This window comes from Numenius arquata, chromosome 3 (genome assembly GCF_964106895.1).
Source record: "Numenius arquata chromosome 3, bNumArq3.hap1.1, whole genome shotgun sequence".
Lineage (NCBI taxonomy): Eukaryota > Metazoa > Chordata > Aves > Charadriiformes > Scolopacidae > Numenius > Numenius arquata.
In genome coordinates, this window is record NC_133578.1 from 17,839,767 (window position 1) to 17,856,483 (window position 16,717).

Below are 16,717 nucleotides of genomic sequence, written 5' to 3' on the forward strand. Positions count from 1 at the left end.
CACTTGGAGGGGGGTGTGATATTTGGGGGTCTCATCTCTGAGCCGGGGGGGGCGTGGGGGAGCCCTCGGGGGTGCCGACTATCATGGTGCAAGGGTGGTGTCCTTCCGGTGCGGGAGCCCCCTCCCCCCTTAAGAAGCCACCACCCCCTGCACCCCCAGCCCCGGTGGCGGCTCGGCGGGGACCCTCGAGGGGCGGGTGCCGGGAGGCGGGAGGAGGAAGAGGAGGAGGAGGAAGAAGAAGAGGGGTCCCCCCCTCCTCGGCGTTGCCCTTTTAAGGGGTTCCTTGAAACCGCGCCCGGGTTCCATGTTTGCAGCCCCAGCCCGGGCGGAGGAAACTCCATGTTGTAACAAAGTTTCCTCCGCGGCGCCGCTCCCGCGCCCGCCGCCCCGCAACGCCGCCGGCCCCCGCCCCGCCTCCCCCCCCCCCTCCCCCTCGGGGGGCAGCGCCGGGGGGGGCCGCCCCCTCCGACACCCCCCCCCAACCTTCCCCTCCCTCCCCCCCCCCCCTCCCCCCGGCGCCCATGGAGCACCAGTCCATCATCGCCCAGGTTAGCAGGGAGGAGGGGAGCGCCCCGCTGCAGGAGAAAGGTAAAGCGGGGGAGGGTGGTGGGGGTATTCCCCCTCCCCGGTGCGGGAGGGGAGGCGGGGGAGGTCGCCCCCCCTGGGGTCTGTGGCATCCGGGTGTGATGAGCTGCGGGCGGGCTCAGCCTGGCCGGCGCGTCCCGCTGCCCCAGGGCTGGCGGGGGATGCCCTGGGGCGCTGGGGGGGGGGGGTCGCAGGGAGCGGGGTTGTCGGAGGGTCGTGCCCTGCCTCCGTCCCCCCACCCCCCGACCGGAACCACGTCGGTGACCCTGGGGGGCTCGGGGCGCTGTTCGGCCCCTGGCGCTCGTCGTATCTGCGCCGTTTCCTCCGGAGCCGGGCGGGGGAGGAGGTTTGCAGGCAGCGCCGGTGGGGAAACTGAGGCAGGGATGGGGTAGGGGGGCCACAGCCCGGCGTCTCGGCCCCCCTTCCCCCCCGGTGCCTCCACCTCGCGTAGTGGTTTTGGCGGGGAACGCTGCACGATGTCGGGGTGCTGCCCGCCGGCCGGGGGAGCTGGTAGGGCTGGGAAAGGGGGGGAAACCGTGGGAACGGGGCCCGTCCCCCGTGGGGAGCTCCTGCCCCACGGGCGCCCCGCGTTCGCCCTGGCCCGGCTGCTGGGGGACACAACCATGGGGGGCGGTTTGCGGCTCCTGGCTCAGGGCTGCCCCTCTCCCGGCTGGGGCTGGGGGCAGGATCGGGCCGGCGGGGAAGGGGCTGGAGCCTCCGCGCTGCCCCCGGGGCGGGCAGGAGCGGCCCCTCTGCCTCAGTTTCCCCTTGATCCGCCAATGGGGGCTGCGGGAACGGCGCCCAGGGGCGGGCGCTTCGCCCTGATTGGTCTTTCGCCTCCGGTTACGCTCAAGCCGGCCAATGAGAAGGGAGGGGGCCAGGCTGGGGGCGGGGAAAGTGAACGGCTGTAAGCCCCGCCTCCCCCCGGCCAGGCCCCGCCCACAGGGCCACCCACCCGCGTGGGTCTGTGCCCCCCGCGGAGGGACAGTGGGGGCGACCCGGGCGTCCACGACCCCCCTCCCCCGGGGCAGGACCCACTATGTTATTGTAGGGTCTCCGGCCGCGTGGGGTGGGCCCACGGGGGGGGGGGCGGTGTGTGTGTGTCACCCGTGGGAGAGGGTGGGGGCTGTGGGTGGTCTCCAAACACTCGTGTCCGCGGCGCTGGGTGGGGCAGGAAGGGCGGCCGGACGGGTGCCGGAGGCAGATAAAGGCATGGGGGGCTGTTGGGGGGGCACCCCCGCCACCTCCTGCCACCCTGACCCCGGCTCAGCCACCGGGGGGGGAGTGGGGGACACCCCCGGGGGTTCCCCTGACACACGCACACACACCCCCCCCCCCCCGTTTCCCCCCCCCTTCCAGGTACCCAGACCCCCACCAAGAAGCCGCGGAGCCGCAGCATTCTCCAGTCCCTCTTCTGCTGCCTGTGCCGGGATGAGGGGGAGCCCCGCGCCAGCACCACCAGTGCCCCGCTGCTGGTGGAGGAGAATGGGGCCCTGCCCAAGGTACCCCCCCACCCCCCCAGGTGCCCCCCCAGCACCCCCAGCCTGGCACTGGAGCAGGGACATACACACACACACACAGTGCTGGGGTGCCCGTCCCCAGTGCTTCCCCTAAGCCAGGATGGGGGGCAAAAGGGTCTCCCCCCTCCCTGTGCTCCCCCTCTGGGTGGGCAGGAGGGGAGGGGGTGCCCCTCGCCACCCTGTTGACCCCCAGTTCTGCCTGTGCCCCCCCCCCCCCCCCCCCCCCAATCACCGCAGGCTGCTGTCAAACACCTCCTGCCCGAGATCAAGCCGCAGGACGCCAGCAAGCTCTGCGTGGTCATCGACCTGGACGAGACGCTGGTGCACAGCTCCTTCAAGGTGGGGGACACTCCCCCCCACCCCACCCCTCGTGCCCCACGCCCACCCCTCAACCTTCTCTGTGTCCCCCCCCCCCCCCCAATCCAAATGATGCCCGCTCCCAGGCACCCACGACCCTGCAGGGTCGGATGGGGTGTCCCCACGAGGGGACAGTGGGCTGGCGGGGGGTGGTGGGGTGGTGGGCAGAGGGCAAGGCAGCGTTTGGGCAGGGGTGTCTGCCGGGCGCTGACCCCCCCCCCCCCGTCCCCCCCTTCCCCGTGCCCTCTCCAGCCGGTGAACAACGCTGACTTCATCATTCCCGTGGAAATCGATGGCATCATGCACCAGGTAACGGGGGGTGCCTGATGGGAGGGGGGCACGGCCCCCTCTGCCCCCCTCCCCGGGGGCTGGGAGCTGCACCGAGGGGCGGTCGAGGGGCATCAGGGTGCCGGGGCTGGCACCTTGGGGGGCAGAGGTGGGTGCCCCTCTTCCCAGGGGGTGGGGAGGTGAAGGAAGCAAGGGGAGGGGGGATCCTGGCACGGTGTCTTCCTGCAGTGGCTGGTCCCGGGTTCAAGTAATCCAGGATAGGCTGTGGTCTGGGCAGTCAGCCTGTTCTCGGTTACTTGGCTCCGGAGCCGGCCGGACGCTTCGCTCCGGATGTGCCAGCGGGGCTATGGTGGCATCCCCCAGCCCACGCAGGAAGGTGGCATCCCCCAGCCCGTGCAGGGCACCCCCATGGCACACGGCACGGGCAGCCCTCTGCCCCCCTTCCCCAGCAGGCAGCCGCTGGCAAGGCTTGGGGACACGGGTGTCCCCCCGGGTGGGCAGGGGCTGGTGGCCGGGTTGCCGGTGCCCTGGCGCGCTGCCCTGTGCCCCGTGCCCGCAGGTGTACGTGCTCAAGCGGCCACACGTGGACGAGTTCTTGCAGCGCATGGGCGAGCTCTTCGAGTGCGTGCTCTTCACTGCCAGCCTGGCCAAGGTGGGTGCTGTCACCCCCCACCCTCCCCCTGCCGCCATGGGCCACCCCTGGGGTGGCGCAACCCCTTTTGCCTGCCCACCCATGGGCAGCGCTGGCCCCTTGTCCCCTGCGGGCAGTGCCAGTGCCTCCCTCCGAGGCGTTGGCCAGGGAAACTGAGGCACGGGGCGAGCCGGCACTGGCGGAGAGCTGGGTGCCATCGTCACCGTGGGATGGGCAGGGTGGCACGGCGTGTCCTGGTGACCTTCCCCTCCCCTGCCCGCAGTACGCGGACCCCGTGGCCGACCTGCTGGATAAATGGGGGGCTTTCCGAGCACGGCTTTTCCGGGAATCCTGCGTCTTCCACCGCGGCAACTACGTGAAGGACCTGAGCCGCCTGGGCCGCGACCTGCGCCGCATCATCATCGTGGACAACTCGCCCGCATCCTACATCTTCCACCCCGATAACGCCGTACGTACCCCCGGGGTGAGGCTGGGGAGGGGGTAGAGGGGAGGGAGCGGGGGATCCCCCCACCTCATCCGCTGCCCGCTGCGCTGCCCGTAGGTGCCGGTGGCCTCCTGGTTTGATAACATGGCGGACACGGAGCTGCTGGACCTGCTGCCCTTCTTCGAGAGGCTCAGCAAGGTGGAGGACGTGTACGCAGTGCTCAAGAAGCAGCGGACTAACAGCTAGTGGCCCCCCCCGGCACCGCCGTGGCAGCCGGGTGCCTTATTTTGGGGAGCGGGGGGGGTGGGGGGTGTCCCCCCCGGTGTGACCCCCCCATCGTCCTCCCCAGCCCCGGTGGGCGCGGGTACCCTCCCCGCCTGCTGGTGGTGGGAGATGTGGGTGCCCCTGCCAGGGACCTGGGTGTCCCCCTTCCTGTGGAGGAGGGGGGGGCCGTGGGTGACCCGCTGCCTTGCCGTGCTGGGGACCTGTCAGGGGGGAGGTCCAGTCCTTCCGGCCCCCCCCCACAACCTGTGTCCCCTCTCCCTGAAACGGTTCTCAGGTCCTTTTCCCCTCCATGTCCCCCCAAGTGGGGAGGGGGGGGGTCAGCAGTTGCTGCTTTCCACTGCCTTTGGGGGGAACTAGACCCCCCCCATCTGGGCTCTGCCTGCTTGGGGGGGGCTGGCGGCCCTTGGCCCCTGTCTGCAGGGGGGCACAAGAAGGGTTAACCCCTTACCGTCCCCTAAAAATGGGGGGGGGGGGTGTCTTATTTGCCTTGGTGCATGGGGCCGTCGCCGTACCCTTAACTCTGCCCTTGGTGCAGCTGATCACCTCGGGGGGGGGCATGTCCCTACCCCTCCCTCGTGCCTTCTGCTGCCCCCTGCCTAGAGGGGGTGTTTTGGGGGGCAGCCTGGTCTCAGGGCTGAGTCCCTGGCCACAAATGCCCCCCTCCCATGTGCCTTGGGACACCACAACTGTGTGCTCCCCGCTCCCCGCCCTGCAAGGGATGTGCCTGGGGGGGGCTCTTAACTCATCGCCTCTAACCTCGGTTTCTTTGCATGGGGGGGGAGTGTTTGGTGGCCCCCCCTCACCCCCACCTCCCCCCCTCAGTTACACTGTGTCAGTGGGAGCCACTCCAGTCACCAACGGGGGGGGGGGGGGGCGGTCCCCTCCCTCGCAGGGAGGGGGGAGCTATGCACCTCCTCCCCATCCTTCTGCAGCTTCACCAAAGGCTGTGACTCCTGGACGGGAGGGACGCCCGTACCAGCCTTAGCGTGTCCTGCCCCCCCCCAGCCTTACTCCAGCCCCAGCCCCCGAGCTGGGGCAGGGGTGGGGGGCACCGCACCCCCCCCTCCTCCCTGCAGCCTGAGGTTACCCTGACCCCTGTGGGGTTGGGCATGTGCCAGGTTGTCCCCCAGCCTCCAGGGGATGGGGACTCTCAGGGAGGGTTTTTTTTTTGAGGGGGTGGGGCGCTGAGCTCAGACAGGCCTTTTTTAGCATCGCAATATGGACAATGTCCCCTATCTTTTTAGGGGAAAAAGCAACGGTTTCCCAAAAAAATCATGGGTGCCTTTTTACCGCTGTGCCAGGGAAGGGGGGGGGGGGGGGGAGGGAAATGCGAGGGGTTTTAGCTCTCCGGTGCTGTCTGGCCGGCTCCTGCCGGCACTGCCCTTCTCCCAATGCTGGGGGCAGGTGGGGGTCCCCCCAGGCCTGCCTGCACCCCTGTCTCCACCCCCTGCCCCATGGCGGGGGGGTGGGATGGGGGATGCTGTGGCTCCCCTGCCCCCTCGACCCCTGCCTGCCCCTCCAGGAGGGTTGAACTCAGCACTTTATATTCGACAAGTCAAACGGCACCAGCGAAGCCCACTGCCCAGCGAGCACCCATGGGTGCTACATCACCCGAGGAGCACAGCCCCCACACTGGGCACCCTTTGGGGGTCTGGGGGTTCCAGAGGCAGCAACTAGGGGGGCTGGGGAGGGCTGGGGGACCAGATCCAAGTGCCTTCATGTGATTAAAGCTGTCAAACCATCTTGGAAAGGGGCGTCCTGTGTGTGTCTGCATGTCAGAAACCCCCCAGGATCCCCTAAATAACCCTAGGAGGAATGCTGGGGCTGCAGCGCTGAGGGGGGGGGGGTGGGGGTGCTACTGCTTGCCCAGTGCTAAGGGTACATCCTCATGGGGGTACAGCTCCCCACCCAGGCTGCCCTGGTATCCCAATCCTAACCCCTTTCCTCTCCTGGAAGAAGGACCCTGATGCCATGGGGATGGTTATCCTGTCCCTTAACAAGGGGAGGGGCTGAATTTACCATGTGAGCTGTGCCCCCCAGCTTTGGGGCTTGCAGGGCTGGGGGGACGGTGTAACAAGTGCTCCCTTCCTCAGTTTCCTCCAAATAAGGCATCAGATGTCCCCTGCATAGACTGGGGATCACTGGGGGGATGACTTATGACACCTCCTCTCCCCCCAGGCAGCCTGCTGCCAGCATGGAGGCAGTGGGGGTCTCTTAGCTCCCCTCCCCCGTGCCCTCATTGGACCTGTGCCTCCCCTCATTAACGAAGTCTCTGTCCTCCCTGATGGTTGCACTAATTACTGAGTTCATTAGTGGCCCAGCATGTCCAGCTGGGGGGCCCAAGGAGGGGGAGAGCCCTCTGGGGCTGGTGTGGGGGTCCCCCCACCCTTGTGCCACACTGGCAGTCTCAGCCCTGGGACTCGGCCACCAAGCAGAGAGCAGCGACCTGGGTGTTAACACCCCACCCAAAACTCAGCCCCACACCCCCGCCGGGGACTCTGCACCCAGGTAAGGATCCCATGGGGGACGCTGGAGTGGGGTGCAGGGGGTGGGAGCTGGGTGGCACGATTAGGAGGATTTGGGGGGGCAGGGGTGTAGAGGGCAGCAGCAGAGCCCATCCCCGTGGCATCAGGGCACCTGCCTGGCGCCAGGGCGACGGCCGGGGTGCAGGATGTCCATGGCGCTCGTGGCGAGGTCTGCTGGCTCAGCAGGACGGCTGAGATAAGGCTGCAGCAATCCTGCAGGGCTGGGGAAGAGATAAGAGCAGGAAGGGGAGCCCCAGGGACCTGCCTGCTGCTGCTGTGACCCTCCCACACACGCTCCCCGTTCTATGTACCCCCTGGTCTTCCCCCAAAACCACCTTCAGGGCTGGAAGCCACTGGGCAGGACTCCAGTTCCCTCTCTGCCAACAGCAGGGTACCACCCATTGGGGCTGGGGTTTGGGGGCACAGGACAGGGCATAGGGTGGTAGTGGTGGCCCTGTGCCCTGTCCCGTGCCCCCAGACCCTAGTGCCATCCCCGCGCCCCCCTTCCCATCCCCAAGGTTGAGGCTGCAGAGCGCTCCCCAATGTGTGTGTGGGGGGGCAAAATCCATTGGATAGTGAGTGGGGATCTGGCTTGCAGCTGCAGGGTGGCACAGTGTGGGGACAGTCCCATGGGCGTGATGTACCAGGTAACAGCTGGGGCAGGAGGACAGATGAGGTGGGAAAGTGATGCCCTGGGAAGATAGATGATGCTGCGTTGCTGGTGGCTCTGAGCTGGTGGCACCAAAAACCCCATCACTATGGGCTTTGTGCTCCATGGCTGGGAGGGTTTGGGGCTTTTGGAGACCAGAGAGTGGAGGACAGCGGCAGAGCCCATCCCTGCAGCATCAGTGCATCTCTGTGTTTGTGTCTGACACCTTCCTGACCTAGTTCAGCCTATTGCTATCACCTCAGGAAACCGTTTTTGGGAGGAGCAGGCATCAAAAACCCCATCACCGTGGGCTCAGTGCCAAGGACCAAGAGGGAAGCAGGCCTGGGCAGGGCAGCAGGTACCACCTTGGGCATAGCAAGCCCATAGGCAGGATGCCCTGGTTGACCTCTGCTGCAATAGCATCTGGAGGGGGGCAATTACCCCATGAGTAACGGGGCTCTTCAGGTGCTGGGAAGCCTCAAAGGGCTATAGGGACCTTGACTCTGGGCTGTTCTTGCCCTTATATGGTGAACATAGGCTGGGACAGGAGGGGACAAAGGTCTCCTGGGTGGTGGCACCTGAACACTTTGCCTAGGTACGCTCACCTGTGCCCAGCTCCGCAGGGAAGGTGAGGGGCTGGGGCGGGGGGACAGGCAGGTGGGCATGGAGGGGGGGAAGGGACAGCCCTTCCCATAGCCACCACTGTTCCTGGCACAGGGGTGGCTGGGGGATGGGGCCTGGGGACCCACCTGTGTCCTACCTTGGGGCTGTGATGGGGGGGATGTCACCCCCCCGGATCTGCGGGATGGGATGTGGGTGCTTTTGGGGCAGTGCAGCGGGACCAGGCGGGGTTTTGTGGGGCTGGGGGAGCAGAGACCTCTCTGTGGGCACTGCTGGCTCCCTCTGCCAGGATACACAGGGGAGCTTTGCCCAACACCGGCTCCCTGACCCCCCCCTGCCCACTTACTGACCACTGCCTGGCAGGGATGGCTGCAGACAACCTCGGCAGCACCGGGGCTGAGCCCTGGCACACTCAGCACCTCTGTGGGGCTGGGCTGTGCCCTCCCTGGTGGGCATGGATCTGGTGGAGGGGTCGGGAGTGGGGGGGGGGGGGGGGGGGGGGGGGCTGGAAGTGGGCAAAGTGTGTTTGCACACATATGTGTGAATGTGTGTGTGTGCAAGGCCACCAACAGTGGCTATGTCACACTGTGCCATGTCGTGCCATGCCGTGCCAGGACCAGGCTGAACAGGGCCAGTTCCTGCTGGCGCTGGGGAGGAGCAGGGCACTGCGCAGCAGTGTCACCCAGCTGTGGCTGCTGCGCTGGGGACACCCTGAGCAGCCCTGCCCCATGCCTGGGCAAAGGGCAGGGCACTGGGGCACCGGGGTGCTCAGAGGACCCCGCTCCTGCCCACCACAGGCCCTGGCATGGAGCCGTGACAGCCCCCATTAGCCACAGTGCTAGCCAGGCCCAGGGGTGGGCAGGGGGTCCCCTTACCCCATGCAGCTCTGGATGGGGGGGTTTATGGCCCATCCGGCTGCAGACCGGGCAGGGCAGCAGATGGCATGGCAGGCTGGCTCTGTCCCAGCTCTTAATGACATTGCCTGCCATTAATGAGGGTGTTGCCGATGCCTCAGCAGGTCCCCTTGCCTGCAGCACCCGTCACCATGGTGGAGCTCAGCACCAAAGTCAGCAGGACGCTCAACAAGACCACGCCGGGCCTCCAGATATGGCGAATCGAGGTGAGGATGGGGGCACAGCCTGGGCACTTATCACCCGGGCACCCATCGCCGGGATGTTTGGGGGGACTGTTGGAGGGAAGACACCCCCCCACCCCACCCCCCTTTGTGTCCTCAGTGCCTGGGTTTGAGGGTCTCAGTGTGGCACCCAGGGTTAAACCCACCCAAGTTTTGGGGCTGGGGGCAGTGGGGTGTGCGGGGCTGGGGTGGGGGGTTCCCTGCCAGGTCTGATGTCTCCCTTCCTTCTGCAGAACATGGAGATGGTGCCAGTGCCCACCAAAAGCTACGGCAACTTCTACGAGGGCGATAGCTACGTCCTGCTGTCGGTAGGGCAGCTTGGGGTCCCACGGGGGCTCGGGGACGGGCTCTGCTCCAGGGGACGCCGGGGTGCAGGGAGGGGTGTCCCTGGCTGGGGTGGTCTGGGGACATGGGGGCTCTTCTAGCAGGGACCTGTGTCCTGCAGACACGCAAGTCTGGGAGCAGCTTCAGCTACAACATCCACTACTGGCTGGGCAAGGAGTCGAGCCAGGATGAGCAGGGGGCAGCTGCCATCTACACCACCCAGATGGACGAACACCTGGGCACGGTGGCCGTGCAGTACCGTGAGGTTCAGGGCCACGAGAGCGAGACCTTCCGTGCCTACTTCAAGCAGGGACTCATGTAAGTTGGTCATTGCCAGGGACTCGCCCCCACAATGGGGAGGGGTCTTCTGCATGCCCCCTGTGGGGATATCTCCAGTGGAGATGGGGACAGTCCTGCCCCAGTGTGGTGGGGGAGGCAGGATCTGGAACTGGCCTCGCTCCATCTATTGCCCATATGGGAGTTTGTGGGGGGTGTCCCCAAACACCTCCCTGCTACACAGAGGTGGGAGGGGGACCTTGCTGGAGGGGAAGGGAGGGGCCCAGGGCTCACACCATGTCTGTCCCCTGCCAGCTATAAGAAGGGTGGTGTGGCCTCGGGCATGAAGCATGTGGAGACGAACACCTACAATGTTCAGCGCCTGCTGCACGTGAAGGGCAAGAAGAACGTGGTGGCAGGAGAGGTGAGTTATGGGATGTGGGGGGGTTCCTAGCCACTAGACTCTATGCAGAGATGCTCTTTGGGGTCAGGATTAGGCCAGAGGACCCCATACACAGCTGCCCTCAAGCAGGGGACAGAATGGGTGTGGGGCCACCGCCACGTTGCCTCAGGAGCAACCTCACCCCAAAAAGCCTCTCTTGGGGTAGGGAGGAGGGATACAGGCTGGAGGCATCAGCACTGAGCCAGGGCAGACAGGGGCTGCAGAGCCAGGGGGACCCAGGTGTCCTGCTGCTTGATGTCCCCCCAATCCTGTCCTGCTGCAGGTGGAGATGAGCTGGAAAAGCTTCAACCGGGGGGATGCCTTCCTGCTGGACCTGGGCCAGCTCATCATCCAGTGGAACGGCCCTGAGAGCAACCGAAATGAGAGGCTGAAGGTATAACCAGGGGGTCTCAGGGTGCCCCACTGGAGGAAGGGGGTGACCGTCTATTCCATCCCCGATCTGGGCTGACCCCCTCTCCCCTGGGTGCAGGCGATGACCCTGGCCAAGGACATCCGGGACCGGGAGCGTGGGGGCCGTGCTAAGGTGGGTGTAGTGGATGGTGAGAATGAGGCCGCATCGCCGGAGCTCATGAAGGTCCTCATGCATGTGCTGGGCGAGAAGAGGGACATCAAGGCAGCCATCCCTGACAACAAAGTGGATCAAAAGCTCAACTCCTCCCTCAAGCTCTACCAGTGAGTTGCTAGGGGTGGGTTGCCTGCATGGCATTTTGCAGGGTGCCGGAGGGACCCAGCACTCATTTCTGCTATATCCCACAACTCCCAAACCCATGGACAGCCACCAAGGGGGGTCAAGGCCACCGCAGGGATGAGGACAGGTCCTTTGGATGCAGCTGGAGCAAGGGGGATCCCTGATGAAAACAGGGTTGATACCTGATGGACAGATGCTTATGCAAGCATGACCTTTGGGTACAGTGGCAATGTCCCCGGGTGGCCCTGTCACATCTGACACCCCTTTGTCCCTCCTCATGGCCATGAGTAAGCTGCATAGCAGGGCAAGCTGCAAACCAGGTTGCCACCATGGCAGGCAAGAGGGTCCCTGGGTACCATGTCTGCCATGATCAGGGTGGGGAAGGAGATAGGGAGGGGATGCCCTCACCCAACTCTGCCACCCCAAGGTGGGGATGTGGAGGGGGTTTTCCAGCTCTGTTTCTAACCCCTTCTCCTCTCTTTTCCCCTGCCAGCCTCTCCAATGCCAGCGGGAACCTGGTCATACAGGAGGTGGCAATTCGACCCCTGACTCAAGACATGCTCCTGCATGAGGTCTGTCACCCATGGGAATTCTTGGGGGAGCCCAATTTCCTTGGCAGCTTTAACCCTTCAAAAGCCATGGCTTCACCTGCCAAATTGGCTTTTGAAGGGTTAAAGCTGCCCCAATTCCTAATTTCTGCTGTTGTCCCCCCCTCCAAGGACTGCTATATCCTTGATCAAGGAGGTGTCAAGATCTTCGTATGGAAGGGCAAGAACGCCAACAAGGAGGAGAAGCAGCAGGCGATGAACAGGGCGCTGGTGGGTGCTGGGTTAGAGGTCGGTTATGGGACAGCCTGGCTGCTCCCTGGGGTGCCAGACACCCTATAACCATGTTCTGGGTCTGAATCCTCCCAGGGCTTCATCAAAGCCAAGAACTACCCAGCCAGTACCAGCGTGGAGACAGAGAATGATGGGTCCGAGTCAACCATCTTCAGGCAGCTCTTCCAAAAATGGACTGTCCCCAACCAGACCAGTGGGTTGGGCAAGACCCACACTGTGGGCAAAGTGGGTGAGTGTCCCCCTCTGATGCTGCAGGACTCCCTGGATTGGAATGGGAGGGGGCTGTGTGGACCCCTACAGCCAGCAGGATGTGGCTCAACCCTCTGCCCTTCCCCACAGCCAAGGTGGAGCAGGTGAAGTTTGATGCCACCACGCTGCACGCCAAGCCCCAGATGGCTGCTCAGCAGAAGATGGTGGATGATGGATCTGGGGAGGTTGAGGTAGGGTGTCTGGGGCAGAATATGGACTCTCCTGGGGTACCCTCCCAGCTGGGGGATGCTGTGGGGTCCAGGGGCTGCAGGGCAGGTGCATGCATGAGCCCTGGCATCAGCACATCCCTGTCCCGCCAGGTGTGGCGTGTGGAGAACAATGAGCTGGTGCCTGTGGAGAAGAAGTGGCTGGGCCATTTCTTTGGTGGTGACTGCTACCTGGTGCTCTACACCTATTCTGTGGGGCCCAAGGTGAACCGCATCATCTACCTCTGGCAGGTGAGACCTCCAGGTTACTGACCCATGGGTGGGGGACAGGGGCACCTCCCCGGACTGGTGGTGCTTTGCCCCTATGCATGACCCCATGGGAATGGCACGAGGGTTCCCTCTTCCCAAGAGGGAAAAAGAGGATGTGGTGGGTGCTGAGCCCCTCTCTGCCCTGCCCAGGGTCGCCAAGCCAGCACGGACGAACTGACCGCCTCCGCCTACCAAGCAGTCATCCTGGACCAGAAATACAACAATGAGCCCGTGCAGGTCCGCGTCACCATGGGCAAGGAGCCGGCTCACCTGATGGCCATCTTCAAGGGCAAGATGGTGGTGTACGCGGTGAGTGCAGGGCTGTTGGGGGGGGGGGGGGAAGCCCACAGGTGTGTGAGCCTGTGGCACCAGTGGTGACCTGCTGTCCCTGTCCCCGCAGGGTGGCACCTCACGGGCGGGTAGCACAGAGCCCACACCCTCCACCCGCCTCTTCCACGTGCACGGTACCAATGAGTACAACACCAAGGCCTTCGAGGTGCCTGTCCGTGCCTCCTCCCTCAACTCCAATGACGTCTTCGTGCTCAAGACCCCCAGCTGCTGCTACCTCTGGTATGGGAAGGTAGGTACCACCAGGCACTAGGGTGGGTGCTGCCACCCCCAAGAGAAATGTCCCCATGTCCTCCTCCTTGGCTGGGGCCGGTGATGGAGCAGCCATGGTTGCTCGACAGGGCTGCAGTGGGGACGAGCGTGAAATGGGCAAGACAGTGGCTGACATCATCTCCAAGACGGAGAAGCCAGTGATCGCAGAGGGACAGGAGCCAGCTGAGTTCTGGGTGGCCCTGGGGGGCAAGTCCCAGTATGCCAACAGCAAGAGGTACCAGCCCTTTGTCCAGGGGTCCCTACCCACCCTCAGGGGTAAGATGGACCACCAGTCTCCAAGTTGGGTGAGTCCTGCTCCCACCACCACCACTACTGTTTTCCTTCCCCTGCCAGGCTACAGGAGGAGAACCTCTCTGTGTCCCCCCGTCTCTTCGAGTGCTCTAACAAGACAGGCACCTTCTTAGCCACAGAGATAGTAGACTTCACCCAGGATGATCTGGAGGAGGATGAGGTTTACCTGCTGGACATTTGGGACCAGGTGAGCTTGGGGGGGTGCACAAGGTGGGGGTACACCTTTGATCCCACAAACTGATGTCCCTGGAGGGGGTGGAGGACCTGCAGCAGCCAGAGGTGGTGGGATGGAAGGCTGGAAACCCCAATGTCCCTGGCCCCATGCTGTTTTTTTCCAGTCCTCTTGCTCCAGAGATGGCTGAGGATGGACTCCCAGTGCCCTTTCCCATAGACACACCCTGCATGCCCCCAGCCATAGGTCAGGCATGGCCCCAGAGGGCCCTGTCCAACCCCAGTGGTGGACGTGGTGACCCTGTTGCAGATTTTCTTCTGGATCGGGAGAGGCGCCAACAAGTCGGAGAAGGAGGCGGCAGCGGTGATGGTGCAGGAGTACCTGCGGACCCACCCCAGCGGGCGCGACCTCGACACCCCCATCATCGTGGTGAAACAGGGCTGTGAGCCCCCAACCTTCACCGGCTGGTTCCTGGCCTGGGACCCTCTCAGCTGGGACGTGAGTGGTGGAGGGGGGCTGGAAAGACCAGGGGACCCCTTCACAGATGGGGACCAAGCCTGGATCTGGCCCCAGGCAGCATCTGCAGGGCACAGGCAGTGGTTTGCTGAAGGGCTGAGTGCTTTTGTCCCCTCTCCAGGACAAGAAATCCTACGAGGCGCTGAAAGCTGAGCTGGGGGACGAAAGCAGCCTTGGGCAGCTCACCTCAGTAAGTAGCACAGGGAGAGATGGTGGTGGGGTGGGAGGGGGTACAGAAAGCCCCTATGTCCCTTGGCAGGTGGCATCAAGAGCTGCAAGGACACCTCCTCTGGTGAGGGGACACCTGCAGCCACGCTGGTGCCTCCATTCCTGGGCGGCCCCTGATGTGACCCTGTCTCTCCCATTCAGATGCTCACATCCAAGCAAGAGATCTTCACCTCCACCACCCCCCTCCTCCCCGAGAAACTGGAGACCTTCCCCCTGGACGTGTTGGTGAACACTGCAGCCGAGGACCTGCCACGCGGCGTGGATCCCAGCAGGAAGGAGGTGAGCCAAGGCCGGGGGGGCTGCTGGAGGTGGGAGGGGGGGGCAACACACGACCAGGGAAGGGCCCCCAGCTTTAGCTCAGCCTCCTCTCTCCTCCCCCAGTACCACCTCTCCGACAAGGACTTCCAGGCTACCTTCGGCATGGACCGCTCTGCCTTTGGCAAACTGCCCCTGTGGAAACAACAGAAACTCAAGAAGGACAAAGGACTCTTCTAGGGCAAGAGCCTGTGCCCAGGGACAGCCCCACCTCCTTATTTTTATTAAATAAAATATATTTGGAGAGCGGGGCTGTGTCTTCCTCCCCGACGCCTGGGTTTATTTGCCCAAGAGACAGGGCGCAGGGGGACACGGGTCTTGACGGGGCACCGAGGCCACACAGGCCCTCAGCTCCTTCTTTTCCAGGTCCCTCACCCCCACTCCCTAGGGGGCAGTGCACCAGCTGCCCACCCCCGGGCTCCCTATCCCACGCTGGCGGCAGCAGCTCGGGGTTAAAGGTCTGATATACAGCTGGAGCCGCTCCCTGCACTATCACCTGAAACTCAGTAAATACCTGCGATAACAAAGGTAAAAGCAATAACCCACAGGCTGAGGGCATGGCCCGTGCAGGGGGGACAGCACCTGCTGGGGACGGTCACCAGGGACAGTGACCAAGGACCACATGTCCTGTCCCCTGGGAGGGGAGGAGGGCATCTCCCTCCTGGCTTGGGACCTTGGGGGGGATCGGGAAAGGGGCTGGGGGTCCCCTGCAGGGACAGGTGTCTGGCAGGGAAGTGGGAATTTGCATGTGCCAGGAGGCGCTGAGCACACACATGATGTTCCCGGGCAACCGAGCAAAGTCCCAACGGCAAAGGCCAGGCGGAGGTTTGGTGTCCACCATCTGCGGCATCCAAGCAGCAGCAGGAATAAGATCGCAAACCAAGAGAGGGTTAATAAAGAGGTTTTAATTTCACAAAAAAAAAAAAAAGAAAAAAAAAAAAGGTCTATCTACACATCATTTAGAAAGGGGCAGGGGGGAACCCAAGAGCAAAAACTGTAAAGAATAGAGAGGAACAGGTCTGCTAAAACACAGAGAAAAGTGCTGCTCCACATCAACGGTGTAAAGAACCAGAAAGTCGGGGTGCAGGCAGAAAGCAGCAGCGGCCACCCCGTGGCAGGCACAGCTGGAGTCTGGCAGCAGAGCTACAGGAGCAGCAGCTGCCAGGGGTCCCACACCCCTCTTTCTTCTCTTTGGCGGGCGATTACAGGAATAATTAGCTCCATTAAAAAGAAAACAAAGCAGATGAGTTATTCCCAGCACCACCCCAATCCCAAAGCACGGGGCGATCCCGTGCCCCACACTGGGGTGAACCGCAGCAGGACGTGCTGGGCTGGACATCGGCCCTTCTTGGGGACGTGAGATGGGAAGGAAGATGCACAGGCGATGGGTATCCAGGCGGTAGAGGAGGTGGAAGGAGATGCCACGGCCACAGGCTCCTCTTGCTCAGCTCCTCGCAGCGGTCTCAGGCTACGGCACCGGTCGGGAAGCCAGTCCTTGCTTTGTGCAAAGGCTCTTTGTGCAGCCCCCACCGGCCGTGGCTCCCCGTGGACCCGTGCACACAAGCTCCAGTTCATCGACACGAAGGGGTTTGCACCCCTCGGAGCAGGGGAGTAAATCAAACCAAATTATCACAGTCAAACAAGGAAGGGGCGAGAGGAACGGCACGATGGGAGCTCCTTGTGTGTACGCGCTGCATCGCGCTTGGGCTAAACTGAGCTGACTCAGGAGCGGGTAAATGTTTAACTGCGACTCCGTACATCCAAGGAAGAGCATGGAGCCATTCAGGGCTCGTATCTGAACTTTCCCACCTGCCTTAGCCATAGCCCAGGATGGGTATCCCACCCAGATGGGACAACCTTGCTGAACCTGCTGCTGTGACAGCCTGAGCGGTGGGGATGTCACAGCTGGTGGGACAGCATGTCCCTTGAGGATCACCCCCTCGTCTTCCTCCCAACTGCTCTCCCACAGGGAGACATCCGCCTCTGCAAGGAAGGGGCTCCAACGGACACTCCTGCCAGGGGGAAGGGGCAACCGAGCTGCCATATACCAAGCGGAAAAATAAAGCAGCTTAAATTAATTAACAGATGTCTGCAAATTCTTAATGGCTGCAATAATAAGCAAGAACTCTGCACAAAACAAGGAATGCTGGTTTCAAGCATCAGCTTTTGCACCTTGATCAAACAAAAAAGTTAGTGCACTGAAAAGTCGGGCAATGTT

The 16,717-nt window shown here is 63.7% G+C and overlaps 2 protein-coding genes across 7 annotated transcripts; both read left to right on the forward strand.

The window, feature by feature from the left end:
- The first annotated feature begins 521 nt into the window (after positions 1-521).
- CTDSP1 (CTD small phosphatase 1) lies at positions 522-4,072 on the forward strand. 4 transcript variants are annotated; one of them, XM_074145121.1, is made up of 7 exons: positions 522-588; positions 1,945-2,087; positions 2,343-2,444; positions 2,715-2,772; positions 3,287-3,402; positions 3,665-3,850; positions 3,944-4,072. In XM_074145121.1, the coding sequence occupies exons 1-7, from the start codon at positions 522-524 to the stop codon at positions 4,070-4,072; spliced, it is 801 nt and encodes a 266-aa protein (XP_074001222.1). The 4 variants fall into 4 exon arrangements, with proteins under 4 accessions (XP_074001222.1, XP_074001223.1, XP_074001224.1 ...); XM_074145122.1 differs by having other exon boundaries at positions 2,715-2,771; positions 3,310-3,402; XM_074145123.1 differs by lacking the exon at positions 2,715-2,772 and having other exon boundaries at positions 3,310-3,402.
- Positions 4,073-6,433: 2,361 nt separating this feature from the next.
- On the forward strand, positions 6,434-14,741 carry VIL1 (villin 1). 3 transcript variants are annotated; one of them, XM_074146092.1, is made up of 22 exons: positions 6,434-6,630; positions 6,948-7,027; positions 7,068-7,075; positions 8,922-9,026; positions 9,275-9,349; positions 9,487-9,683; positions 9,957-10,065; positions 10,367-10,477; positions 10,574-10,776; positions 11,286-11,364; positions 11,512-11,610; positions 11,707-11,860; positions 11,971-12,071; positions 12,201-12,338; positions 12,507-12,665; positions 12,757-12,936; positions 13,046-13,191; positions 13,311-13,455; positions 13,750-13,938; positions 14,078-14,146; positions 14,326-14,463; positions 14,566-14,741. In XM_074146092.1, exons 4-22 carry the CDS (start codon positions 8,952-8,954, stop codon positions 14,677-14,679), a joined length of 2,481 nt encoding a protein of 826 aa, XP_074002193.1. In that variant the 5' UTR covers positions 6,434-6,630; positions 6,948-7,027; positions 7,068-7,075; positions 8,922-8,951; the 3' UTR covers positions 14,680-14,741. The 3 variants fall into 3 exon arrangements, with proteins under 3 accessions (XP_074002193.1, XP_074002194.1, XP_074002195.1); XM_074146093.1 differs by lacking the exons at positions 6,434-6,630; positions 6,948-7,027; positions 7,068-7,075 and having other exon boundaries at positions 8,913-9,026; XM_074146094.1 differs by lacking the exons at positions 6,434-6,630; positions 6,948-7,027; positions 7,068-7,075 and having other exon boundaries at positions 8,952-9,026; positions 12,757-12,926; positions 13,054-13,191; positions 14,566-14,679.
- Positions 14,742-16,717: the final 1,976 nt, after the last annotated feature.

Bases quoted from the DNA above. Each gene is read 5' to 3' on its own strand.
- VIL1 (XM_074146093.1), top strand. From the start codon at position 8,913: ATGCCTCAGCAGGTCCCCTTGCCTGCAGCACCCGTCACCATGGTGGAG. The intron at 11,611-11,706 runs GTGGGTGCTGGG...GAATCCTCCCAG, and splicing joins AGGCGATGAACAGGGCGCTG to GGCTTCATCAAAGCCAAGAA. The intron at 12,666-12,756 runs GTGAGTGCAGGG...CTGTCCCCGCAG, and splicing joins GCAAGATGGTGGTGTACGCG to GGTGGCACCTCACGGGCGGG.
- CTDSP1 (XM_074145121.1), top strand. From the start codon at position 522: ATGGAGCACCAGTCCATCATCGCCCAGGTTAGCAGGGAGGAGGGGAGC. The intron at 589-1,944 runs GTAAAGCGGGGG...CCCCCCTTCCAG, and splicing joins CGCCCCGCTGCAGGAGAAAG to GTACCCAGACCCCCACCAAG. The intron at 3,851-3,943 runs GTACGTACCCCC...CGCTGCCCGTAG, and splicing joins TCTTCCACCCCGATAACGCC to GTGCCGGTGGCCTCCTGGTT.